Source organism: Manacus candei, unplaced genomic scaffold (assembly GCF_025592945.1).
Source record: "Manacus candei isolate 608988 ecotype Guabito, Panama unplaced genomic scaffold, ASM2559294v1 h1tg000017l, whole genome shotgun sequence".
NCBI lineage: Eukaryota > Metazoa > Chordata > Aves > Passeriformes > Pipridae > Manacus > Manacus candei.
Window position 1 is genome coordinate 9266519 of NW_026138065.1, and position 27519 is coordinate 9294037.

Sequence of the window (27519 nt, forward strand, 5' to 3'; positions counted from 1 at the left end):
ACAGCCGGGCCTGTGGGCCCGGCCCCGCCCGCCGAGCGCCGCCGCTCCGCGCCCGCCCCGAGCCGCGGGAGGCGCCGGGAGCGCGCACGGCCGGGAGCGCGCGGCCCCGCGTCCCCGGCTGCGGTGGCGGCGGTGGCGGAGATGGCGGCGGCGGCGGCGGCCTCGCAGCGGGACCCGGGGGACTGGCAGGACTTTTCGGGATTCCAGCCCTCCGCGGGGAGCGGCCCCGAGAGCGCCCGCGACAAGGGCGGCTGGGGCGGCGGGGATCTCGGGGCGAAGCTGTCCCTCTGCTTCGAGCCGCCGCAGGCCCGGGCTGGTGGCGGCGGCGGCGGCGAGAGCCGCGTTCCGCTGCGGCCTCTCACGGAGCAGAGCGCCTTGCAGGACGACGAGTGAGTGCGGGCTGGGGGGTGCGGAGGGGGCGGTGGGGAGCGGGAGGGCCCGGCCCGGCCTGAGTGGACAGCGCGGCCTGACAGCCCTGTCCTAGATAGCGCTGCCCCTGGGCCTTGGCGAGCCCCGGCAGGGCTTGTGGGCTGCAGGAATGGAGCCTTTCCCCGCCCCCGGGGCTGCAGCTGCGAGCGGCCGGGCCCGGGCAGGAGGGCACGTTCGGCCTCCGCAGCGCGGTTTTGACGTGGAGCCCTCTGGCTTTATTCCCGTGACGGCCAGGGAAGCGTGTGAGCATCCCTGAACCTCTGACCCCGCCGGGCTAACGAGAAGTACCTGTCCTGAAGTTCAGAGTGACCGGGGGTAGTGTTTGTTTAGCGTCTCGGAAAGTGCCCACTGTCTCTGTTAGTGCAGAAAGCAAATGAAGAACAAAATCTCAGCTGCAACCGTGATAATTGTGGGGGAGTTTCCCCTGAGCAGTAAAGCTTTTCCGATTCATGCTGATTTTCCAGTTTTTAAACATTATTTTACAAATATTTATACTTCTAATTTTATAGTAAATTCAGTCAGCTTATCTTCATTAAAAATACTGCAGTTTTACTTTAAGGTAACAAAATTGTATGTCGTCCTCTAAGAGATGAAAAAAAAAAAAAACCTGTCAGCAAGAGACTAGATATCTATGGTATAAACAGTGAGGTAAGTTCAGAGAACCATGAGTCACGTTGGGCAGTGCTGGGGCTCTGTCTGCTCTTCTGTGTCTGGCTCGGCCATTCCTCTGACCTCCTCTGAGCCTTAGCTAGGCAACCACTCCAAACATCCACCCACAGCAGAAAGCCAGGGCTTGCTGGGTGACGAGGAAGCAGCCTGCTCGCAGAGCTGCTCTGTTGAAAGTCTGAACTGGTGTACCAGAGTGGGTCTGCGTGTGCAAGGCTCTAGTACTGCCACTGTAGAAACAGCTACGATTGACAGAGTGGTGGGCTAAACTCAGAAAGAGTACTTCTGGATAAAACTAAATTCTTTCAAAGTTTTAGTATAATTTGTGTATGTTTGTTGTTCTGTCATAAAGGGAAAGAAAAAAAAAACCGGTTCAGAATTTGCTACTCAGTCTAATTCCTTATGCTAATGTGCAGAAGGAAAACAGGAACAGCATTAGGAATGGAATTTATAGCTCAGTCCAAATTTTGTTAAAGGAAGGGCTCATCCACACCCGAAAGATTTTGAATATGGTTATATAATTATCATGGAAGCTGTGTCTTCATTTATTCTTCTATTTCACTTCTGTGCGTACATTGTTTAAAAAGGGAAATAAATTATGTTTATCAAAAAACATTTTCTCTTAGCTTCAAAATTAAAAATATTGTGAGTAACTTGCAGATGAATATTTAGGGAGGAAGATATAATTACTGATACAGGTATATGGTCATTAAGAATATGTTTATTGCTGATCGATTGCTGCTTATTTTAAAGTCTGTGTTTTTGTTCCTTTATTCTTCTCTCCAGGATTTGGAATGCTTTGACTGATAATTATGGTAACGTGATGCCAGTTGACTGGAAATCTTCCCACACCAGAGCTTTGCACTTGCCAACACTGAATCTTTCAGAAAAAGGGGTAAGTTCTGATCAGCAGAGGTACCCTCTTTGGATCTTTTTTACTCAGCAGCGAAATAAAATTGTTTGTATTTGTATAAAAAAAGTGTCGTTATTAAATGACTGAAAATATTTTTAATGCTTGCCATTATACATGAGAGGTTTTTAAAAATAAAAAATCTAACAACCATTGATGTATGTTTGCATCTCCTTGGGTTGAAATAATGCAGGGTTAGTTTTAGATGAATGTTCATTAGAGCCAGAGCATTATAGAAAGAAATGTAAAATGAGAAAGTGCTTCACATAAAATCTTTCTACTGTCTGATTCATGTTGGACACTGATGTGGGTAAGGGAGGAAAAAAGGCAGGGATACCCTGATTTAGTAAATCCAGAATGGACTTTTTTTAAGTTCATCTCAGTCTGCAGTCAGATGGCTTCTTTAACAGGAAAGGTGGCCCAGGAGACACTGAATTGCCAGAGTTTGTTTTGTTTTCCTTATTTAATGGTCTGGGGAGAGAACAGGGAATTAAGAGCTTCAGAGAGGTTTATAGAAAGGGTTGTCCTCCGATCTTCTTGTAAGTGGATTAAAACGTTTCAGGAAGAAAAGCCAGGAGGAATTCCCATCTCACAGGTCTTCTGAGGAAAAGAGTGGCTTATCTTTTAAACATAGTGAAGTTGAGTTACGTTGTAAAAATATCTGTCTGTGTAACTTGAGAATAGGGTAATGCTTTGACTTCAGCCATCATTAGATAATCCACAGATGCTTTTAATGTGACAGGAGTGAAGACTGTTCTGCTGAAGAGGATATTTTTGGGGTTCAGCAGGGGAAGGTGCCAATTTGGAACTCACTTTATTGATTTGAGACTGATGTTTATCCCTTGAATTTGACTTGTGTTTATTCTAATTTTTATTAGAGTGCTTGTTCAGATTTTCTAAGTGGTTTTAGAGTAATTACATCCTTACCTTTTAAGTAAAAATACAAGCCCCCCCTGCTGTGACCTGGTGTCACTGAAAAATGGACTGGAAGACTAATGCATTTCTCGATAAGGAACTAAGTATAATGTTTTTAAAAAAAGTTTCATATAGTTTTTGTAAGTTATTTGCAGGCAGCTATGAAGAAAGTACATAAAAAAGTGTAAAGTGCTGTTGCTGGATTAGAAAGAATCTTAGATGTGCTGCCAGGAGAGGGAAGAACAGTTTATGGATTAAACATATCTCAAGGTTTTTCAGCTTTCACTCCACCTGGCATGCCTTCTGATGTGTAAAGCCTGTCCGTTTGGGAGCGTTTGACATACTTTTTTTCTGCTTCCTTGTGTTCAGCAGTATTTCTGGATATGTGACAGCACATATGGACCAGCTAGCAGCTTGTTTTAACTTTCTTACCAGGAATACTAACAGCTAAGCAACACTTCCGTGACGCGTTTGAAACTAATAATATGCTGAGGAAGTTGTGCTTAAAGCATTTCTCCTCTGTTCTAGTAGGAAAAAATGTGAGATGAATAAGGCTGATTCATCTGATCTCAGTTGCTTCACATCACAGATCTGCGCACACTTTTATACGTCTCAGACAGTGAAAGAAGCGAAGCGGTTGGGTGGAAGTGTTGTACGTAGTTGTACAACAACAATTACTTGTTTGTTTTATTTTTGCTACATTGCTTTTAAATGGGTCATTCCCTGGTACTGTGAGGACAGGAGGAGGCACGGAGTGTGGCTGTGGGGAAAGCCAGGTGTTCCTTTTAGCACAGGCTACAGCTGATGCTGTGGTGGTTTATTAGCCTAAATTATCAGAATGTATCCTGATAATCTCAAATATTTCTGGACATGTCGGAAGGGGAAGCTGATCTCCTCCTTGATAAACTTACCCTTGCTTACTGTCCCATTTTTGTTGCTGTAATCTTGTATATATGGAAAAATATTTGAGGATGGCAGATGTTAAAAAAATGTCAAATTGGAGTGTATCTGTGTGGTAGGTGAAGAGATATTCTTAGTGGAGCCTTGTCACTGCACGGTAATTGTAATTCAGATTCTGGGAAAAAAGTGGACATTTGACTTCATTCTGAGGACTGAAGAAATGTAAATTGTATGTTTTCCCCTATAGATGAGCTATCTGGGGATATTGGTTGCAGCTTCAAAATGAATCTGAAAACTATTAGGGTTTCTGAAGAAAAATTGGGAAAATTGGAGAACTGCAACAAAAATTGAAAACTGATACAGTGAGGCCAAGGACTTTGTACAACCAGTCATAATGCTTGTAAATTAGCCCAAAGACCAGTAGAAGCAATTGAGTTAAAAATGTCAAAGGTTAGGGTTTGCAGCTCTGTGGGGCTTTTTTAGGTTGGTTTGGCTGGAATCTAGTAATAGACAATGTGCAGGAAAAACTAACAACTTTGTAAATAAACTAGAATATATCACTGTGTGAGAGTAAAATATACATGACTAATTAAGGAGGGGATTTAAATCTTTTCTTTTACTATATGTATATCTTTGGTTTGGAAGGATGAGTATAATTTAATGGTATATGTATGAGAACAGTGTTACTTCTCTTTCTTTTTGAAAAGACCCTGAGGTATTCACCAATGTATTTTTTAAATAATCTGGGGTGATACCAATGTTCTGATACCAGTTTTCAATATCAGCTCTTCTCAGCTTTTTTCCATGTCTTTTATTAAGTGATAACGTAGAACTATAAAAGCACAGTTACTATAAAGTAACAGGTTTGTGTGATGTTAGATATTATAGGCAGGTTTTTTCACCATCCACTGACGAGCGTCTATCTTCACTTAAGATTTAAATATCTACTTTGGATTGACAGCCTTCCATGTAGATATCTACGTGTCAGTGTGTATATGGTCTTTATATGCAGAGATTATTTAAAGAGTTTAAAGACTGATGGCTATTTTAACTTTCTGCAGTTGCAGTTTTGATTTCATTTTCCAGGTTATTTGACAGCAAGAATTATTGATTCCATTATTGCAGGCACAGAATCTGTTTCATTCTTAAAATTCAGTATTAGTTTTGGGTTTTAAATATATACATGTATTTTGTACACTCACATTTGGATGTGTGTATATATATTTATATAAATACACCTTTTCATGCTTTTTAGGTAAATGATAACTTGAACCTTGACCTGTCAGATGATGAAGAGCTGAGAGAACAGTTGGATATGCATTCTATCATTGTTTCTTGTATCAATGAAGAACCACTTTTCACAGCAGAGCAGGTAAAGTGTTGTTGGTGTAATATGTTCTTTTAGTCTGTTTTTTTTGTTCTTCTTCTTCTTCTTGCTCCTTATTGTAGCTAAGCTTCTTGGTTGTTCTTTATTTAGGATTGTAATAGTGTGTGAGATACTACTATGTCATTCAGATTTGAAAAGTATTCCAATACTTCAGGTGAGGTTGATAGTCCAGGGTCTTTGAAATCTTTATGCATTTCTTACCATGAATCAGTCAGAAAGGCTACTAAATCAGGTGTAAGAGTTAAAAAGCAAAAATATTTTCAAAATCTTAGTGGCGTGGTGGAGTTTGTAGTTTTCCAGCCTGACTGTATGGCAATTCATAGCTTCACGTGGCTTTATTGTTAGCAACAATTCTTTGAAGTTTTTGCCTAACTTGAGAGCAGATCAATGTTTCTGCTAGTAAGATTTCAGATTACTTAGTGCCTAAAGACTTTGGCTCCAAACCCATGGAAATTGCTCTTCTGAGTAAGGTTAATGATGGTCTATTAAGATCCTGCTTTAGGAAGCAAACACAATAATATATTTTCTTATTATTTAAATGGTTACCTGTGAACTCTGATGAAGAGGGTTATTAATAATATGAGAGACAGGATTGCTTGAACTGCCTCAGCTCCTTTTTACTGTGAGGTGGATCTCAGCAATAATTACAGCCTTTAAACGTGTAAAAGTTGATGTGTTACTTATTCAGATGTCTAGTTAATAATTTGTCCTGTAGAACTATGGTCACTTGTATAATGCAAAGTAAGCTCTCCACTCACAGAATTTCTGTTCTCATACTTTCTGTCTGGCTCAAGTCATATGTGCAGGGATGCAAATCAGTTTCAGGTTAAGGTGGATCAGTTTGTAAAACTTCTCATAGGCACAGTAGATTTTCAGGCTGTTCAGGGGGTTTTTTTGGGTTTGTTTCTGAGGTTGTTTGGGGTGGGGGTATTTTGTTGTTTGTGTTGGGTTGAGTTTTTTTGTTTGGTGTGAGATTTTTTGGGTGGGTGGATGGGGGGTTTGTTTTGTTGTCCGTTTCTTTGTTTTTGCTGGGTTTGGTTTGGTTTGGTTTTTGGTTGATTTTCTTGGGGTTTTTTAGGTAGAGAAGTATAGTGAAGTATTAGTAATTAGTAATTAGTAATGTGTAATTAGTTTTTGGTGTGTTTTCCTTCAGCTGAATACTCAAGAAAGATACTGCAGCTTGCTCTTTAGTTCAGTTCTCTTAAGCAGAATCATGTGTACCTTCATACAGAAATAACCATGTAGTTTCAACACACTGCTTGCTATGTGATTACCAATTTACTGTGACAAGATACGGGTATTCTCAGGGAGCGAGGATGGAGAGGATGTCAGGATGTCAAGTATGATATTTTTTACTCTCTTCCATCTGGTCTTGGTGTTAGTTTCATCAAATGGCAGGCTGTTTCTCTTCAGGCAGGAGGGTTTTCATAAGGGTTTTCATTTTTCAAAGGTGATTGAAGAAATAGAGGAAATGATGCAGGAATCGCCTGATCCAGATGATGATGAAACACCGACCCAATCAGATCGGCTCTCTATACTTTCCCAGGAAATTCAGACACTTAAGAGATCCAGTACAAACAACAGTTATGAAGAGAGTAAGTGATATTTATTAAATATTTTGCCATTATGCTTACTGAAAATAGTTGAAAGGGTAAGTTGGCCATGTGTTTAATTCAAAGGAAGTCCTTCTTACGATATATCTGTATTCAAAAATATTTTCAAAATGCCCTGAAAGACTAGTCTAGATTAAGAACATAAATAGAGGACTTATCTTTGTCAGCTTTCATAACTAAGAATAAGAATAAAACTTTATAGAATTTCAATTTAAAGCAAATACTCTGAAGGCTGATACAGTGGAATGGGATTTCTTCATGGGTAGAGTGATAAATTGGTAATTGTTTATTAAACTTTCACAATTTCTGTAAAGTGAGACACTTTCTTGATGCCATATGCTGTTTAAAATTAGCTAAAGCTCTTGGAAGCTGTACAGTAAATAAGGAAAAGGGTGTTTCTTTGGTACTGTTTCAGTCACTGCAACATATCTTCATTGACAGTAACACAAAAACAAGGTGACCATTCCTTTTTTTCCCCATAAGGACCATGCATATTTTTCAGTCCTCCCATTCCTCTTCAAAAAGTTTAAAAGTTAAAAAAATCCTTTGTGTCTTCTACTCAAATCATCTGTGCTTCCCTACACAAAACCAAAGAAATTACACGTATAGTTTAATTGTAATAGGTTGAATTGTATGAAAAAGAAACCTGTGACTAACCACTTTCATGATGGAAAAATTTGTTTAATGTACACATTTGTCACAATCAATTCTAGAAGGTGATAGGGATACGAAGAATATTCATTAGACAGTCGTTATACTTTGGTCCCTCTTATAAAGTTTGGTGATTTCTTTCCTGTAGTCTGGGTCATCAATATAAACTGTAGAAGATTCAGAAAACTGGCTGACCTCTTGAGGCATCACTTACAGTTTCTGCTATGTTTCAGATTTATGGAGGAGATACCATTTTCATGGCTGGACTCTCAACTGTCTCAACACATAAATTTAAGGAATGTGAAAGCAAAATGTATTGTGTTCTGCAGGGCTTCCTGCTTTTCTGACAGTTCCATATGTCTTTAGGTTTGGAGCTAATCAAGCTTGCTTGGTATTTCATATCATATTTATTTTGCTTTGTCTTGAGTCCATCTTTTCTGTTGCATCTTTATGGTTTAAAGGTCAGTCTCAAGTGAACTGTGCCTTGAGTTACTTTGGCAGTTAATTTAACTTTGCTTCACCAGTTTCTCAGAATCTGCTTTCTTGTCTTTCAGGTCACTATTTTTTTAAAAGCTCTTGTTACCTTTTTTCGGTGTGTGAAGGTGCTTCAGTGTTGGTCTGCATCTCTGAAATTTTTGCAGGTTTTTGCTGGCAACTGTCTGGCTTTTATAGGGTAGATCAGAGGTGTTCATGTTTAGGATTCAGAGCAGGAAATCAAAGCTTGTATTTAGTTTTTTCTTGGATAGGAAATGACACATATTAAGGCAGTCCAACAGTCAAGCTGTGGTTACACAAGTGAGTTCTTTAGCCTACATATCTAAGTTTCAGTACATGTAGTCTTCTGTATTTGAATTCCTCTGTCTTCACTCACCTGCATTAGCTGAGTATTTCCTATGTAGCCCTTTGTAGACTTTGATAATGACAATTGATCTGTCATAAACAAGTCAGAACTGCAATTGGGTAGCCTGCACCTATGTTTTTGGAACAATTGTTTCTTAGGCTGTGAAGCTGGTTTTTAAGTGTTGGGATTCACAGGTGCTCTCTCTCAGTACTGTAACAGGGTTTGAACAGAGTTTAAGGCCTAAGCTGCTCTGAAAAGGTCTCTTGACAGAGAATTGTCTTAACAGGTTTCATCGCTTTTTCTTTAGTTGAATAAGTGACAAGGAGCTTTCTACAATCAATTTTCCCTACTGTAATTTAAGAGAGAAAATCTACATGTCATGTATTACCTTTGATGCTTCTAAGAGCAACACTTTTTTGTAGTTTGTGGCCTTATTTATATTTTTCAACACTTGTCTTGTCAGTGTTTTCCCTTACAAGAATTTTTTTAGACATGATATTTACTAGACTAATTTTATGAAACTAAATAATTGCAAACATCTATTCCATGTCCTTAAACAGATTGTACCCATCAGTGTAATCAGGACTAGCTGTTTCTCAAGTGCCATTTAAAATTATGGTCTTTGACATAGCAACTGCTGGGACTTGCTAGCTTCCTGGGTGTGTCAGACTTAAACTGGAACAAAAAGCAGTCCTCTAAGAATGTGCTCATTTCTAACCCAAGCAAGCCTCAGAACATTTTCTTGATCATAATTTCACTCTCTGTAACACATGACCCAGTAGTACCTTTGAAATGCAAACCCGGATGTTTGTTTTTTCCTTACAAACTGACATTTTACAAGCTTCTGATTTAGCTTTGACCAATTCAGTCTCATGCTATCTCAAAACTATTAATGCTATTGATCTAGGTTTTTGTTTCAGGCAACGCAAGGCCATACTTTTGACTACATGGAAAATTTGGAGAATTTTGCTAGTTTTTCTGCTAAATACCTCAAAAAATGTCATAAAACTTTGGCACAAGCTTTTATTAATATGCATGCATACCTTAGCAGTATCACCAAGAAGATTTTCTTGCTCATAGAATATAGTTTCTGTATTGCTATGGGTGAAAAGCCCAGGGATTCCAGAAATGCCAAAGTTTTGATTGTCGTCAGAAAATATGAAGGCCTTTTACTTTGAACAGTGAGTGCAGGCGGAAAGTAATAGTTTACAGTGGTGTCAGAAGTTTAGCACTTATTTCAGCTTCCTTAACTACCAACACACTCTTCATATTTGCAGATTATCTCAGATTTCTCAGAAGTAAGAAAAAGGTTTAACTGTCTTCTTGTTGTTAATCTTGCTGCCTCTTTTAGGAATTCTTTTTGGAATTTTATTTTAGAGCTTAAATATAGTTAAGAGTTAAATATAGTTAAAGAATTGAATTTTTTGTTTTGAGAAATTTCAGAGTACTTTTTTCTTTTAGTCCCCATAAGTTTTCTCATGCTTAAAATCTTGACAGATTACTTTTTATATGAAATATTTTTAGGAATAAAAAGATTGTCTGTTGCTGAATTAAATGAACTGCTAGAAGAAATTGAAACTGCTATTAAGGATTATTCTGAGGAACTGGTACAGCAGCTGGCTCTACGAGATGAGTTGGAGTTTGAGAAGGAAGTGAAAAACAGCTTCATTTCTGTCCTCATTGAAGTGCAAAACAAACAGCGAGAACACAAAGAAACTGCAAAGAAGAAAAAGAAGCTGAAAAATGGTAGTCCTCAGAATGGCAAACAAGAAAGAGGTCATATGCCTGGAACAGTAAGAAAATTTTTATAGCTCTTTATACTTTTAAAATGTATTTTGTTTTTTCTGCATGGGAAGTAGTAGTTCTAGATTATATCAAGATACCTGGTACACCTGCTTCTATGCTTTCATTCGCAAACAAGGCTTAGGCACTTCCTATTGAGAATTTTTTTTCACAAAGTTGTGTAATATTTTCCTCTTCCCATACTCAAAAAGGATTTCTTTAACTGTTTGCAAATTAGCCTGGAGCCAGCATACCTTTCTTGCAGAAAGTACTCTCTGCAGATGTACTGCTCTGTGTTCTTTTGTCGGTAGGCAAACTCATTTATCTGTTTCGTTTCACTGTATGAATTTTAATATGTTTTAGTCTTGCAGGAAATATTGTTGGTGTAGTTGTACAGATGTTTATTGATTGTATTGTTTTTTAGGTAGGAAAAAAGTGAAAGTCTTACCCAGATCTCTTAACCTGGGGCAGAGTTACTACATCCAACAAGAGACAGGGATAAGGCCAAAGTGTAGTGCAGAGGTACAGGGTGGGGAGAATTTGTTTTACTGTTAACAGAACAGCAGCAAAAGCAAAAATGGAACAAAAATGTCTTTCAAGTGGAGTTCAATAAGAGGAGTCAAAGAATGAAAGAAATTAGGTTATTAGCTTGTCAATGCAATTTTTTCTTTCTTATCTGACTAGTATAATTTTAAATTATTTGCGATATTAATGTTTGAATTTTTTAGTGCCTCTTACAGAATGCAAAAAATGTGTTTTTGTAGATCTTGGCTAAGTCCCAGAAGGAATGCTTCAGTTGGACATTAAAAGGTTTGGGGTTTGCTTTTCAAATATAAGGAATGAACATTTATAATGAAATATAAACACTCCAGAATCTATTCCTAAACTTACAAGAATAAGATACCTGTGATATAACCTAAATGGGGTTTTGATCTCTTCTCTATAATGAAAAATCTATGTGTGTAGCTAAATGTTAATGAAACTCTAAGAAAGTATATGTCTGGAAAAGCATACAAAATTGTCATCACTTTACAAGAGCACAGTGAAAAGTTCCTTCTTGGTTCTCAGTCATGGAAAACCAAAAAGGGGTATTTTACCTAGAAAGAAAAATAACTTTGGTTTTGAAACTTGAGTCAAGTGATTCATAAGCTATTCTGGTTAGTTTCAAGTTTAGAAACGTGAATGATGCTTACAAATATAAGTGTATGTTGTCCCAGTATAAGATATTTTCGTATTTGGTCGCTTGAAGATGCTGATGTGTCAGGTTGCTTTCTAAGAGGGAGTGAACAGACTAGCTCATAAGTAAGACTGTATGCTGCACGTGTGATTCCTTTGAAAATAGCTTTAACTCTCACTAGATAGAGATTTGAGAGCCCTCTCCCAGAAGGAGGTGCAAGCTTCCTTGCTTCAACACTCCTTTTTTTTTCTTTTTTTTCTTAAGAAAGTGCTAAGAATATGCATACAGAGAGTATGTTCAAGTAGATTTGTGAAGAGTGAGTTTCTTTTAGAAATAATGTATAAATTAGTAATTTTATTAACTATAGTGAAGTCTCATTTAAATACAAAGATTGGAAGTAGAGTTAAATTTTCATACTCTAAGAAAATGAATTCTCCTGTAGATACTGTAATTGAATTTGAAAGAAAATAGATATTTTAATTTTTTATCCTTGATACAGTCTTTGGGTAAGTCACTTTCTTAGAGTTCTAAGACTTTTACCTCTCTCATAAAGGCAAACTGGAGAGCAATTAAAAATAGTCCAGGCTTGAAGATACCAGTTCCCTTAAGTATGATATCTTAAAAGGGTTAAGATGGCTTTGGTAACATTTATGTCTTTACTGACCTTGTTGTGCTTTAGAAAGCAAATGAATACTGTATTACAGCACATTTTATTCCCCTTCCCATATGTATATACATTCAGATAAACATGCTGAGGTGTGGTCTTTTTACTGCCCTGTTTCAGCAGCTTGACAGTTTCTTCTTATATTCTTGTCAGTTGCTGATTTTTATATTGCATGCTAAACATCAAAATTATTTTGATTTTTGTATTTTATTTTATTTCACTTGTCTTCTCCAGCAAACAAAAATGATTACAAAGTTCAAGGAAAAACACTGTGGTTGGATTATATATTATTTTTTCTTTACTTGGATTCCACAATTCTATGTAATGGAGCTTGAAATCAATATGGGTGTATTATTAACTAGTTTTGGATGTTTTATCATATTACAGAAAAGGGGGAATTGTAATTGTTGCTTCAGTTGTGGAAAAGGAAACATGAAAGCGTAAAACATTTTGAAGAGGTGGAGACTGAACAGTGTTTCTAGTAGGTGCCTAAAATCCGAAAAATCTGAAAAATTGGTATCAACAGTGTCTTTAAATGTATATCATTCAAACATAAATGTTAGAGGAGATTTTATTATGAACTTAACTTTCAAAAATGCTATTTTTTACATTCTAAAATGAAACAGCCTTAAAAGGCAAGTGTCAATTATCAGGTCTGCAGTGAGAAGGTTTTATTTGAATAAATTTTGATGTAGAAATACTGCTTAACTGCCATTATAAGGTTTGCTTTTTAATGATAAAAATTAAGTAGATGAATGAAGAAATAGAAATGTGCTGAAATACATCTCAGAGCTTGTCTTTGTCATTTGTCTTTCACAGTCTTGATAAATGCTGATTAATAGTCCTCTGAACTTTTCTCTGTCCCTTTTTTTTCTCTCTGCTGTGTTTTCACTACTTGTAGCGCTTCAGCATGGAAGGGATCTCAAATGTCATACAGAATGGCTTCCGCCACACGTTTGGAAACTCGAGTGGAGAGAAACAGGTGCTGGGCTATCTTCTCTCTTTTTTCTCATTCTTTGCCTGCACTTTCAGGAGCTGAGATCTTGAAAATTGACAGTAGTTGAAGATAAATGCTGAGACAGTTAAAAATAGGATAAAATGTTGGAATCTCTGCTCCTTCCCTGCCTCAGGACTCTGATCAGCCTTCAGTCTCTTTCTCTCCTCAACAGCTCGAGAGAGTCAGGACTTGATACCCTGATGCACTGAGCTAATAACCCGTATTTCTTACCCCAGACTAAGTCTGTTTTGCCATGATGCATGCTTCAGATACGTTGCATGTCTGTAAAAATCTAATATCTAGTCAAAGAATATGTATCAGGTTGGATGTAGCGTTTCAACCTTCAGCATTAACAACTTGCACACTACCCCCAAGTGAAAAAAAGGTTTTGTTTTCTTTTTTCTTCAAATGTTCAGAGCTGATATATCTAAAAACAGAGTAGAACCTGGAAAATGCATAGGCTGTATTGTATGTCTTTTGCCTTTGGAAACTGCATGCTTTTAAAAGCAGTGAAATGTGTGCAATGCGGATTACCGATATAAAATACCTGAGCCATAGGCAAGATGTTGTATGTCCCTCAGAGGCAAGATTTTATGCCTTATTTCAAAATAATACTTGCCTGTTTATTTCAGAAATGTAGTATGTATTTTATTAAATGCATTCTGTATTTTAGTGAACTGTTAATGCTTATGCTATTATTTAGTCTTTTGGCACGCATTACAAAATATTGGTATTTCACATTATTTAACACATAGCCACCCATTATAGTTAATGCAGTTGTGCCAAAGGAGTGCATTAGAGTTAATTTTTTTTTCCCAGTGAGAAATAATTTGAGGCAATAAATTGTCTGTTAGTTTAGAAGTCAAGGCTGATTAGGCTTTTGTCTGGGAGATGAGTGTTGTATCCTGCAGAGGACTTCGGGAGGTAAAACAACAACACTCAAGTCATTCCCGAAGCATGAGGTTAGAAATCATGGACTTACACACTTACTCGGGCAAGGGATATGTATGAGAGTTTATGAATACATTGATCCAGATATTTGTCCCCAGCTTTCGAAATCTTGAACACATGTGCAGAGCTTACCTAACTTAGTATATTATCTCAATACTAATAAAGATATAGCTCTGTTGTTTTTTTCTTTGCTATATATATATACAGCTATTTACCTGTATCTTTAGGCATTTTAAATATCATGTATTTTCATGACATGAACATATTTAGCTATGCCATCCCATCACACTTTTTGTTAAAAGACTTTCACTGCTTCCTTCGAGACATAAGTAGCATAATCATATGTTAACAATAACATTGAGTGGATAACTCTTCCAGTCATTTTTTGAATTAATTTACTAATGTTATTCTTCATGTTGATCATACTTTTCCCCTGATTTATCTTATACGATATCCTTGTTAGTGGGGTTATGTTGTTTTTTTCCTTCCTATATCCTAAGGCATCATGGAAATAATATGAACTACACTGGAGAAAGGTGGGAAAGATAATTAAATCTGTTCTGATTTAGTTCCTAGAAATCCATTTTTCTATGGCATTTGTTTTCTGTTTGGAAGGTTTTTGTTTGATTGGGCTTTTTTGTCACATTACCAAACCCCTGGCCTTGCTTCTGAAATACTGGTGTCATCTTCTTATTGTATCAAGTTGCAGAGTAAAACAAGTATCAGATATTCAGTTTCTTACTGCTACTCTCACAGTATTAATTTGAGTGTTTTTTTCAGGGTGTATTGTCATTATAAACTCACATTCATGTGTTTTCTGCTAGCAGGCAAGAGTTAGCTAACAATCTGGAATTGCAATTAAAAAAAACACAAGGACAGACAATTTTTTGTGTACCTGGGAAGGCAGAAGTTCCTACACATAATGTCACAACATAAAGTTTATGGCAAGTTTGAACACTTATTTTAGAACTCTTTTCAGTCTTTAAATTAAGTGGTACTTCCCACCTTCTACTACCCTCTGATAGTGGGTACTTCCTTTTTTAAATTTTAGCCCTTTTTTCTGTGTGTATGTTTGAGACATAAGTGAAAATTAATTGGAGTTCTTGACAACATTGAAAGATAAACTTCCAATGAGCACTTCTTGTTCCCATGTGATAATGCAGTTGGGAAAAAAAACCCCAACACCCCTCTGCATAAAAGCCATTGAAATGTTTGTAGCTCTTTCTGTGATCATACTTCCAGAAGAAAATTCAAGATAGTCATCTTAATTTTGATTTTCAGGCATATCAGACACTTTTTCTAGTTATAAATTGTGATGGAAGTTGCTGCTTATCATCAAATCTGCTTCAAAAATTTAGATTTAATAAGTGGTCATGTCAGTCAGCTACACTTTAGTCCCTTTTTCATCCTTTTCATATGTTATCCTTCACACAGCAATTTATGGAGTGAGTTTTTATAGTGTTATTATAGAAACTGATTGTTACAGCTGCAAAGTATTGATGAGAAAAAGAATTTTTTCTGGAAACTAGGAAAGAAATTTTTCTGTTTTGTTTTTTTTTAATTTTTACTGTTAGAGAGGGAAAATAATAGGAGGAGTTTACAGGAGAAGAAAAACAGGGATAAATCAATGTTTGATCCAGTGAAACATGTCGTGGTAGTTTGTTGTCTAGGTAAAAGGTACAATGCCACTTAGTTCTGAAGGCTGGAGAAGACAGAGGTCTGATTTCTGAGTTAGTAGATCCACTTTCATCTTTGACATTTGCAGATTCAACAGCCTTTTATCTAGCTGTCGATTCTGGTCATTTCATTAAGTGGACACTCCTCTGCTGATACTTGGTTGGTTACATCTCCTATAAAAGAGATTGAAAATTGACTGTTTCCTAAGAAGCATTACATGCTTTCCTCTGCTGTGCTGAGTGGATGTGAGAAAATGCCAAAAGAAAAGGGAGGGAGAAAAGCACCCTGTGTTTGCAGAAGGTCTTGGTGAGGTGTCAATACATCCCGTACAACTGGTTCCCTTAAGTGACACTGAACTGAGTCTGTTTGGCTTTAGACAGATGATGTTTTTGAGCGTGAGGTGCACGATCCTGCTGAAAACATGGCAATGGTTGTAGCAGCGTTTGGCAACACTCAAATCTCTTCTGCAAAGTGAACCTCTTCACCAGAGTCTGAGTTACACTTGACTCTCACTGAAGTGCTGTTACTCGGAGAGGAGACTTTTTACCTTGTATGACGTGTTTTCTGCTTGTTACATGGAGAACTACACAGATCTCAAGTTGGATGAGGGATTGAGGGTTACTTTGCCTACTACCTTGTAGCTCTTAACCCATAATAAAGTTCCTGTTAAATTCTTACAAACTGAATTGAGGGAAGTTTATCCACTGGAAAAAATTCCAGTGATTTCAGTACTTTTTAAATGCTGACCTCTTTAAGAAGAATATGCATCCATATAGGCTGCAAATTAAGATAGCATCTAAAATGCATTTAATAAAAGCAATAGAGTTGCTTCAGAAATTTGAAAATTAATCTTGTTTGCACTGCAGGCATGAAAATCTTGAAAGAGGTGAGAAATTTTTGCTTTTTTTTTTTTTTAAGTAGACAAGAATTAAAGATTTCAGTAAATAGAAAAAAATTGAGTTGGTTTGAAGCAATCTGTTAGCACACTCAGCTATTAAAATGGATAATTTAAATCAAATTCCAAATGGTGGGGCCTTGTGTTTCATTAGGCTCGCCTTGTTCTTTTTGGTTGGAACTGTAAAGCAGCAGAAGGTGAAAGTTGTCCATTTTCATTTTCACCTAACTGAAATTGGGGGCATCCTAATTTTCTTTGCATAGGGGACTAGGTCACCTTCAGAGCTGGGGCTGGGCTTTGATCTGTCAAAATCTTTGGAATGTTTCATGTTCTTGATACGAGTTAACCAGTCACTGAGAAAGTCTTGTGGCTGTTTTGAGGCTGTTCAAACGAAGTTCGAGTTTGAAGATTTGTTTAGGTTTTTTCCCAAAATACTTCTTAGCACTCTTCTGCAAACCTGAATGCCTTACTTAAGGTATCTCAACAGCCTGCATCAGTTGTGCTCTGGAATCCTTTAAAAAGGTGACTGTTCTTAGTTTCCCAAGTTACTTGAAGGTTACATCCATATTTACCTGGAAAGGTTTTTTATGTATTTTCTGGAAAGAATTACTTTCTGATTTTAGGCACAACTCATGATACCTGCTTGATATTTATACTCTTTTTTAAGAGCAAGTTTGAAAGTTGTTCATCTGCATTTATAGTGTTGTTTGAGGAAAGGTTGTTCTTTGAGCTTTTTTTTTGATTGTAAGAAGTACTTTAAGTATATGAAGGACTTCTGGAGGGAGAAGAGGAAGGATTTTGCTATTGGTGTGCATAGGCTCTGAGGAAGAAGCATAGCAGAGAAACTTTATACTGTAAACAGCTCCAATTTTTTAAATACTTTTTTTTAGTGTTTAGCTGCATGGCTTCTCAAATGGCCACATAATTTGGAAAAAAAATAGAAATTGGCTTCTGTGATAAAGGCTTTAGGATAGGAAAGGTAGAATCTTAATTATTTGTGGCTAACAATTTCAGTTGCTACAATTTTTGCAAAATAAAATGCAAGCAACAAAGTTGCATGAAAGGACCTTCAGTTAACTCTGTGTTTCATTTGACAGTACTTAACAACCGTCATTCCTTATGAGAAGAAAAATGGACCCCCATCTGTTGAAGATCTTCAAACATTAACCAAAAGTGAGCATATGAAGTTCCCCCACTGATCCTTTCCTCTTTGTATTTCCAATTGTGTTTGCTCCAAACCATTACTCCATATACTTTTCTCTTCCCCCTTACCCTATGCCATGTATGTAAAGTTGCATGATTTTTAACCATACTTTTCGGCCAGCTTTAACTGAGCCTTCATGGTATGTTGGTTTTCTATTTGTTCATTGAAACCTTGAAGGCTAGAAACTTGCATGTGTCAGAAAGTAAAAGTTCTCACATTACTTTGACAGCTGGGCCTTATGGAAAATACTGCATGTCATGTAATTTGGCAATACTGTCTTGTAGTGCCCAATATACCCCTGTTTGTTTAAACTTACTGTGCTTTATTGAGGTTATTGTAATGACTTTGAAAAATTGAAGTGGATGTCAAGACACTTGTGAGTAGTTGCATAATGGTTGTGCTTGATTGCCTTTAAAATAGCTGCCTTCTCTCCATAGTTTTAGTGGTTTGTTTGGGTTTTTTGTTAGTAAATTTTTATAATTAGGAATTCCAAACCAAACAAGAGTTTTGACAATGCTTTTAATTCCCTGTTCTTCACATCTTTTTAGCCAGATCCTCAAAATTATTTATAAGTTCTAATTTCTCTAGTTGTTTGGGGGTTTTTTAACTCTAATTTGCAAGAAAAAACAAAGTTGTATTTTTAAAAATTACCTACGAAGGTGATTTAGAGCATCTCTAGGAGTCAATGGCATCTCCTTCTTTTGAGGTTTATAGGAACAGTTTAAAAATAGGTGGTAGAGTGCGTCAGTGTAATTTATGAGATCTCAGTGCAGGGCTTTGGATCTAACTATGTCTTAAGGTGATTTTCAGCAGCACAGTTCTGTGATTCCACAGGTGGCTGAGATGGTAAAAGGCTCATTGGTTATTTCCTAGAAAGAGAAAATAAATAATGTATAAATTCTGGAGTAAATGAATATTTAAGCAGGAATTAAATTTCCCTTATTTTTCTACAGTAGACACCCTTAGCTGTTAATTCATACTTATTTTGTGACAAATGGATTTCTCATTTTGTGTCTATTCCTGCAGTGAAATTTTATCCTCTTGCTATATTTAAATTTCTCTTGAAAATATTAAGCAGAGAGAGACTAAAGCCTCCTGAAAACATTTTGTGTTGTTTGACAATTTATTAACAGAATGTCTTGTACAAATGCATTATAAAGAGTATTCACAGTATTGACTTCTGTTGGCTGGTTGTGGCTGGAACTTCATCCTGTGACTCCATTGCAGGTCTCTGACTCGCTCTCTGCTGTTGTCAGGGCCAACAGTAAAGAAGGTGTTTAGGGCTGTTCAGTTGGGTTTTCTTTCAAAGCTGTATATTATTCCATAGTTATGAACACTAATGTCTGTCTGTAACATAAAAATTGATATTAAGCACTTTATTAAGCACTTGTTATAATTAGAGTTTAGAGTCTCGTGCGAGGAATTTGAAGATTACTGCTATTCGATATAATTCTGTATTTTTGATTCTTTCAGTCATGTCCAGAGTGCTTTATAAAAGGGTTGCAATTGTTTGTCGTTATGGAGTAACAGACAAGCTTATATGTGTCAAGTTGAGCTATTCCACATGCTTTCCTTTCTTCAAAAATAAGCAAGATGGACATGATTGTCTTCATATACATCACAAAAATGACATTTTGGCATTATTCTAAGTTATTGCCAAATTCAGTCATGTATTTAAAATTTTTCTAAACTACAGCAGCTAACATTCACCATTTCAGGAGGAAAAAACCCACCGCTAATATTTTCATAGAATAAGTCACATAAGTATTTCTCCAGAAAAGCTTCATTGTTCCATGATTTGAGGTGAAGATCAAAGATATTAAGTAATGGCGCATACTTTTGTGGCCTGAGATTTCCAGCCCATCAATAGTTGTTAGCGCATATTAGTTTTGGGTGTGGTGGCTTTCTTTTGGTGAGATTTTTTTGTAGGGAAGAGGTCCTTGTTGTTGTTGTTGTATCTGATGACATTTTATGTAATAATTAACCACATGAAATGGGACTCTTGCATCCGTGTACTGTGGAGTTCAGTGAGAATTACACAAGTGAAAGGTGGAGATGTGATGTGTCTCATTCATTGTATCTTCTCATATTTCAATTAAGAGTTTTCTGACTAATCCGGTAGTAATGTCCCTATGAGTAGTTGAAACAGCTCCATGGTATTTATTTTGAGTGTTGTGTTTAATTTATGGCTAAATATCTGCTTTACTTTTTTTCTTGCTTTAGTTCTACATGCCATGAAAGAAGATAGCGAGAAAGTGCCAAGCTTGTTAACAGACTATATTTTAAAGGGTGAGTGTGTTTCTTGGCAGGGATTTTATTTTATTCTGAATTAACTTAAAGTACATTTAAGGTGTATTTGAAAAGAATGATCCTACAGCATTCATGAATTATGTTGCCCTTCTATCAACGTAATTTTCATTTATATTCTATTTTGTTCAAGATTTCTGATTATACAGTTCATAAATAAAACATGTTTATTTTGTTTGTGATAGTATAATGTAGTAAGTATGCAGTGTATATTCAAACAGCTGAACAACAGCAGCAGGAGCAAAGAAATCTGGCTCATGAAGTTAAATAGGTACAACTTATGTTGTACAGGTTTTTCAGAATTAGAACTCAAACTGCATTTGCTATATGACTGCTTATAACTTCATTTTAAGTGTTGCCTTCTGATCGATAGTAAAAATTATTTATCTATTTTACTTGTTATAGCTTCTTCACATTTTATTTTAAAAGTTTTTGTATGAGTCATTTATTTTCCAGTATTATACATTGATGATATTAAGAGAATTTCAGGCATTGAAAGTCACTGCTTGCTTTAGCTTTAAGGAGCTGTTCCAGGTAGCTTCCAGGTTGTTAAATTATTTTTAAATGTTTTTATTCTGACTTCGTTTTTGCCTAGATCTTACTGATGCTTATGGTCTTACTTCAATTCTTGGCATATAAATGATACCAATTTTTTTTAGTGTTTTAAGTTTAGCATATGCATCAAACTCCCAAGATCTGAACAAACAGCTGCCACTCAAATGTATATTACATTCTGCTTTTCATGTGCTGCAAAAGTTTTTCTCTTCTTTCGATATCATGCTTTCCAAGTCTCGCTATTTTTTCAAATATACAATCATTTGACTTAACTCCAGGTGATTTTTAAAGGTTTTTGTGTTTCTTACACAGACATTCTCATCTTACACATATTTGACAGTACTATCAGGTTTAAGTTATATAGTGCATTGTTATTTAAGAAAATCTGAGAAGAGCTGTTCAGTAGTCCAGAAGCTCCGACAGACTTCCTGTTGGAAGAGGTCAATTTCTAAGTTTTGTGTAGGGTTGCACAAGTACCACATACAGTAAGAATGCAGAGATCCTTTCAGTTAATTCCTTTGATTTTTCCATTGTTTGGTTACCCTTTCTAAAAATTCATCTTAAATTAGACAAATGTATTTGCTTATGAGCTGAGAACCATGTAGGATGAAAGTTTTTTTAATGGCGATGGCACTAGTCTTTAATTTTCTGAGGCACAATCTTTGACCCAATCGTTGTCAATAATTAAAAATTTTTGCTCTTCATAATACATCTGGTAGAAAGTGATTGGATTTAATAGTGGTTTTTACAGTGTCTGCTCTTATTTTTAGATGTAGCTATCTAGAAAAACCTTCAGATCACTAGGATACTGAGAAGAAACTGGCTGCCTAGGGAAATGGAACAATCTCCTGCAAAGAAGGCTTATAGACATGGATTACCTGAACGTATGATAGGATGATCTAGGAAGCTTGAACTGAAGTTTCCTCCTGCCTCTGCATGCTTGTGACTTACAAATCACCAGGATGTTCTACTAGCTAGATGTGACAATCACAAAAACATCCTACATATGCAAGTGCTGTTATCTCTAAATTGTAAAACACAAATGAAGACTAATCACTAAAAGGCAATTTCCCCTCAGCTGCCATTTCCTTAGTGAACAGGACCAAGCCTTTCTTCATCCTGTGTGGGTCTGTGTGCACAAGTGGCAGGCAGTTGTACAAGCTAGGGAGCACAGAATTTTACTCTTCCCTTCGGTATGGCCTTAACTGAGCTGTTGACATTATGTTAAATATTTATAACTCAGCTAACAGTGTTCCATTGTAATGCAGATTTATCCTGTGAAACAAAGTCTTCCAGTTGTTTCTGAAGTTGTAACCTGTTTCTCATTTTCTGCCACTAAAACTTCTGGCCTGAAACCTCAGTGAGGCTTTCATGGCACAAAATACTCCCAACCACCTGTCTATTGTCTGGAAATTACTTTTAAAGCTTGTTAAAGGGAGATTAGGTGAATTCTCTGCAATCACTAAGATTAACTTTTAGCTCAGCTTTTGTACCTGAAATTCCAACCTACTCCTTACATTCCAAAATAAAAGTAGTGACTTACTTTTTGAAGATTCTGCTGTACTGTAAAATATCTTGGCAAGGTAAAAATCTTTATGAAGATTTAGGGGTTTGAATTTGTTTTCCAAAAGAAGTTCTGTATCCAGTGGTAATAATCCATATGGTATGGTGGTAATTGTATTCATTTTACAATTTTCTCCTCTGTGATCCAGCTGTCGTCTTACACTGAATGGATTTTATTGCTTTTTCTTAAGCATTAATCAAGAAATGAAATTTTGAAATGTGTGAATTATATCACCAAACATACTTTGTTCTGTTAAAATCTTTTAACTGCTTGTTCCTTTGAGGATCATTTTGTCTAATCTTACAACAAAAAAAACCAGACAGGGTGTTACATGTGACAGTAGGATATGTGTAGCTTTATGGAAAACCTGGTTATTTTGGCATTTGTCTGCACAGGTATTCTATTTTATATATATTTATAAATATATATATATATTTTATTCTACACAGCAAAGAAAAAAAATCTTAAAAGTAAACCCTTAATGATTTTTTTAAAGCAGCACTGTCTTGTTATTCTATGGTATGTAAGAAATTAGAATATGCAGTCTTATGTGGGTGTTGTGGCTGTCCACAGAATTATTAGTAAACTTTCCCAGATATTGCTGGCCACTGTTGAAAAGTTACTTAAATGGTTTCGAAGCAAGAGCTGAAGAAAAAATATCAGGAAAAAGATTATTTTAACAATCGCCAGAGTATTGTTGGCACAATGCAATGGGAAAAATAAAAAAAGAATGCTGTGAACCTGGAAAGGTAAATGGATCCATAAGGTTGAGCAGTAAGTGGTGATGTAACAGGAAATGTTACCACATTACTGGTGTTCTGATAAAAAAAACCCAAAAGTCAGTGAAATGAGTTTATGTTTTCTTTGAAATTCAGAGTATTTTGTAGCATTCACTATCTTGAATAACTTGAACTAAATGCCAAAATAATTCTGAAATTTGGATCATGTAGGAAGACACGCACAGTTCCCTTCTGAATGATTGAATAGATTTGTTTTGACAAGACATTTTGGGCAAGAGCTGGAGCATGGAATTGAAGGAGAATTCTGCAGTCAGATCGCCTATTGATCTTCCATGGATTATTCTTGTACTTTTTTTTTTTCATAACCAGCTAATGCTTCTGAAATGCTGCAAATAGAAATCCTCAGAACATGGGATGTGCAAATCCAGTATAATAAAGAAATTACAAAGAACAGTGCAACTTAGTGCATTTCATGTTAGGGAAAAAAACATATATACTTCTCAATAGGATTATTAGGTTTGAAATTTTTTCTGATGTTTGCTTTTTTAAAAGCATCCTCTTTTCCCAATTTCTACTGCCCCCTTGTGTCCCCTAAAATGTTAAAAATACGATTTTTTTCCTCATGCTCAAGTCCCTCTTTCCAGGGGTCAGTTAGCTCTCCCCTGGCTCTTTTCCACAGGGAATATTTCCTCACAGGTAAGTGTCCAGAAGCCAGACTAAGTACATATTCTGTGCAGAGTTGGGTCCAATGCAGTAACTTACCTTCTCTTGTTCATGGTGCTCTTACTGAAGCCCAAATTATTTTCAAGGGAATTTTTTCTTTTTGTTGGGTTCTGTTTGCTTTTACTTTTCAGTGAACATTTCTATCCTTAACACTAATGAAAAGGACTTAGTGGTTTCCTTTGCAAGTAAATTTTAGTTCTTCTCCCATCAGCATATGATTCATGTAACATTTTAATATTGTATAGCTTTAGAATTAAAATAGATGGTAACATGAAATTGATTAGCATTTGCAATTGTGCTTAATTTTTTCTGAATGTATTTTAATATATCAGTATTGTTATTATATTTTATCGGTAGAGATCATGAAGTAGAAACTGGAATTTGAAAAAGAGTGTGGGAATGAATTTGCTGACAGGGAACGAAGTACCAAACCAACACTGAAATTCTTTATCTTAAAAGGCACACTTCTGGACTGAATGAATTAATTAATCATTCTCTGTACCTTTTCAAGATTAATATTTTCCTTATTCAGGAACACAAATAAGCGTAAATATTTATGACATCCTTGAAACATAACTATTATATAACAATATATGAGTACGTATTCATAGTTGAAATGAATGCCTTTGTAATCAGATGTGTCATTCCAGTAAACTGTTATAAGATGTATTTATTGATAAGCTCTATGTTCTTTTCCTTAACAGTCTTGTCCTTAAACAGTAATCGTGACATAAAAATACAGTGCTACAAATAATATGCTATACATTACTACTTAGTAAAATGCCTGAAATACCTAGTTTTGTTTTTTCTAAATGTAGATGTCATGAAAGCAGTCATTTTCCATCTTTCACTTTGCTCTTTCATATCTGTCCTTTCAAGTAAAAACTTAAATATTTTTTGTTTTAATAAAACCAGAATTTATACCTTATTCCATTTTTAAATTATGCAAGTATTTCAGATGATGAGAACATTTATTTTCTTGACTTTGAAGTTTTTGTTTAATTGTTACACCTGACTTCTTTATTTGCTTTTGTGTTGTGCTAGCATTGGTTTGAAAGCTGGATTGCTCTGAGGTTTGTGTCTTATGTTGAAACAGGAATGAGAAACACATGAAGGACATGTCTTATCTTCCCACTGTGTGATTCTTGTACACGCACCAGAATTAGAAAGTAGAGTTAGAATCTCAAATTGTCAGTGCATATTTTTAAAATATAACTGCATGTGTCACCTGTTATTTAATGCTCTGTTTTCTCATAGAACACTTCAAAAAGCACTGTTTAAGACATGACCTTTAGTTAACTCATTTCTGGATAGTTAGTTAAAGGTAGTGGGTTGTGTCACTTAATTACCTTTTGAGAGAGGCTGATAACTTAATTGCCAGTTTCAAAAGATTCCTAGATTTTACTGTGTTACTAATAGGGTAGAATTCAACATTTAAATATTTTAGTATATACATTACATTTTTATACAGACTACATTACATTTTTATACAGACCAACTTCACTGATGTTTATCAAGATGTATTTGTGGTTCTTTTGCAGTTCTGTGTCCTACATGAAGAGGGCTGCCTTTCAGAATTAGCCATGCTCCTTTCTGTGATGAGAAGCTTTCTGTGGATATAACTCATAGTATTTTTTCATTTGGCACTATACCTAAAAGAAGTATGCATTTACCTCCTCTGTGTGTACGTGGATTTTCTGATCCTGCAGTAAGTCATCTGGGCATGACAACTCATTCATTTTAACTTAATAGTGCAATGAACTGGAGCAGGGAACAAACATTGTACAGTTTTACTTGCATTGTTCAGACTTTTTAAAGTCTATTTTTACATTGTATAGCATGTAGTAAATCCTCCTGCACATTTTGTTGTTGGAAGGAAAAGTAAACTTTGAATAGTGTAAATAAAACAAGGCTTATTTCAAGGAATCCATATTTAAAAGCATCCTTAGTTCCTGTAGCAAAGATGAAAAAAGGATCGTAGCCAGACTTGGAATTAAGGATTCAAGAGACTTCTCCAGGACGCATTCCAGGATGGTGTTGGTGAAAGTCAGCAATCAACACTTCTTTGAAAATGATAATGTTGAACTATACAATGGTATTGTTCATAGATGAACAAATCCAGATGCGTTGGTCTGACATAAGTAATTGTGTTACCAATTCTTTAACACAGACATCTGAGAAATGTAATGTTTCATATTTCGTTTTATTTTAATTATTAATGTTCACGTGGCTTAGATATGCTCCCATATTGCTGCTATAGTTTTAGAGGTTTTAATAAGTGTTTGATCTTAATGAAAATGCTTCAGTATATAAACATTTTAAAAGACAATATCTTTTTAAAAGTACATGTACAGTTTGAATAACTTGCACCTGGCTTCCAAGTTAGTATTATATTGAGACATTTGTTGTTGTGTTTCTAAATTTTACTACAAATCTCTCTTATAAATTGTATGCACTGTCTGCTCTGTGATGATGTGTCTGCATTCAAACAGATGAGAATGTATTTTACAAATCCTGTACAAGAAACATACCCCATAATCTCAACCTTAAACACTTGCCACAAGTAATTTTGCCAGTGTTAAAGATTAGATTGAAGTTTAAAGAGTACTAATAAAAAAAAAAAAAGAAAAAGGAACTATTTTCTAGGTTGAATTCCTATTGATTCTATACCCAGATTTATATACTGAATGTCTAAAGGCACTGGAATATAAGGTTCTAAAGAGATAAACTTGTGTTTTCTTCAACTAGTTTTTTCCATTTGAAATCTTCGGGGTTTTTGTTAGTTAAAGAGAAATATGCTCTTGAATACCTTGCATCACTTCAATGCTCATTTTTATCATCATCACCAAATACTATTTTGATCAGTAAAATATATTCAGTTTAAGAATAGTTCTCATAATGCTTTTTTTTTTTCCTAAGGGCCTCAGAATTTTTGTCTTTTGTGCCTTTTTAAGACCATAAATTTTTCAGTTTAAAATTCTTTTTCTCTCTCCCCTCAGTTTGACACATACTTGCCAGCCTGCTCAGGAATAAATAGATGCTCTGCATAAGTGTGTCATATGTAAAGTTTTTTCATTGCTTTATTTTATTTCATTTGTAGTTTCTCTAAAAAAGAAAGCTGCCATTTATTTCTGTAGCTGTTTTGTTATGAACTCATTATGGCATGCTTTTTGTATAGAAATTCTTGATGTTGACTTGATGTTGATGCCTGGAAACTGGCAAAGGGGGTGACCCTGCTTTATTTTTAAAATGGTGCACATGTGAAACCCACCATGTCTCTATATGAGATCTATTCAGAGGTGCTTCAATCTCCTGTTGAGGCTTGAAGTGAAAAGATGGAACAAAAAAACCCAAATAAACAAACAAACAAAACCAAACAAAAAAACCCCCACAACAACCAAGGGAAGAATTTAAAAAAAAAAAAAAAGAAAAAGACAATAACAAAAAAACTTTTGACAAAGTTTGTGTTACTTATAGCAAATCTTGGATGACTTAAAGTCATGAAATACTGGAAGTAATGAAACTGGAAAGAAAACTCACACTAAAGACCAGAAACAGCTTTAGTGAGCTAAGCAGCTGCTTTGGTATTTCATGCCCCTCATCAAACTAAGCAAAATTTCATTTTGAAAAGTACCTGTTTACCTTGTATGCATTAAACAACAACTGCCAAAGATGGCAAGTATTATATGTATACCTATATATGTACATAAAATATAGATCTCAGAACATTTGAATAAAAAGAGCCATGCAAATCTGCTTTTCTGCTGAGTTCTATGCACTTTGTATTCTCTATTACGCATCCTTTTTCCAGATCCATAACTGAATCTTGCATTCTTTCAGGGAGATGGATTTCGTTGTTCATTTTAGTTTTTGCATGTGACAGCTGTAAATGGCCATCCAAAAGCAGTAGCTGAGAGATGCCCTACCAGAGATTTAGTAAAAATACATTTTTTACCAACATCCATTTCATG

At 35.9% G+C, this 27519-nt stretch overlaps 1 protein-coding gene across 2 annotated transcripts; it reads left to right on the forward strand.

The window, feature by feature from the left end:
• The first annotated feature begins 88 nt into the window (after window positions 1-88).
• Window positions 89-27303, forward strand: FEZ2 (fasciculation and elongation protein zeta 2). Of its 2 annotated transcripts, XM_051782847.1 has the most exons (9): window positions 89-389; window positions 1882-1990; window positions 5076-5192; window positions 6658-6802; window positions 9837-10105; window positions 12837-12917; window positions 17553-17628; window positions 19883-19948; window positions 25090-27303. In XM_051782847.1, exons 1-9 carry the CDS (start codon window positions 142-144, stop codon window positions 25104-25106), a joined length of 1128 nt encoding a protein of 375 aa, XP_051638807.1. In that variant the 5' UTR covers window positions 89-141; the 3' UTR covers window positions 25107-27303. The 2 variants fall into 2 exon arrangements, with proteins under 2 accessions (XP_051638807.1, XP_051638808.1); XM_051782848.1 differs by lacking the exon at window positions 12837-12917 and having other exon boundaries at window positions 91-389.
• Window positions 27304-27519: the final 216 nt, after the last annotated feature.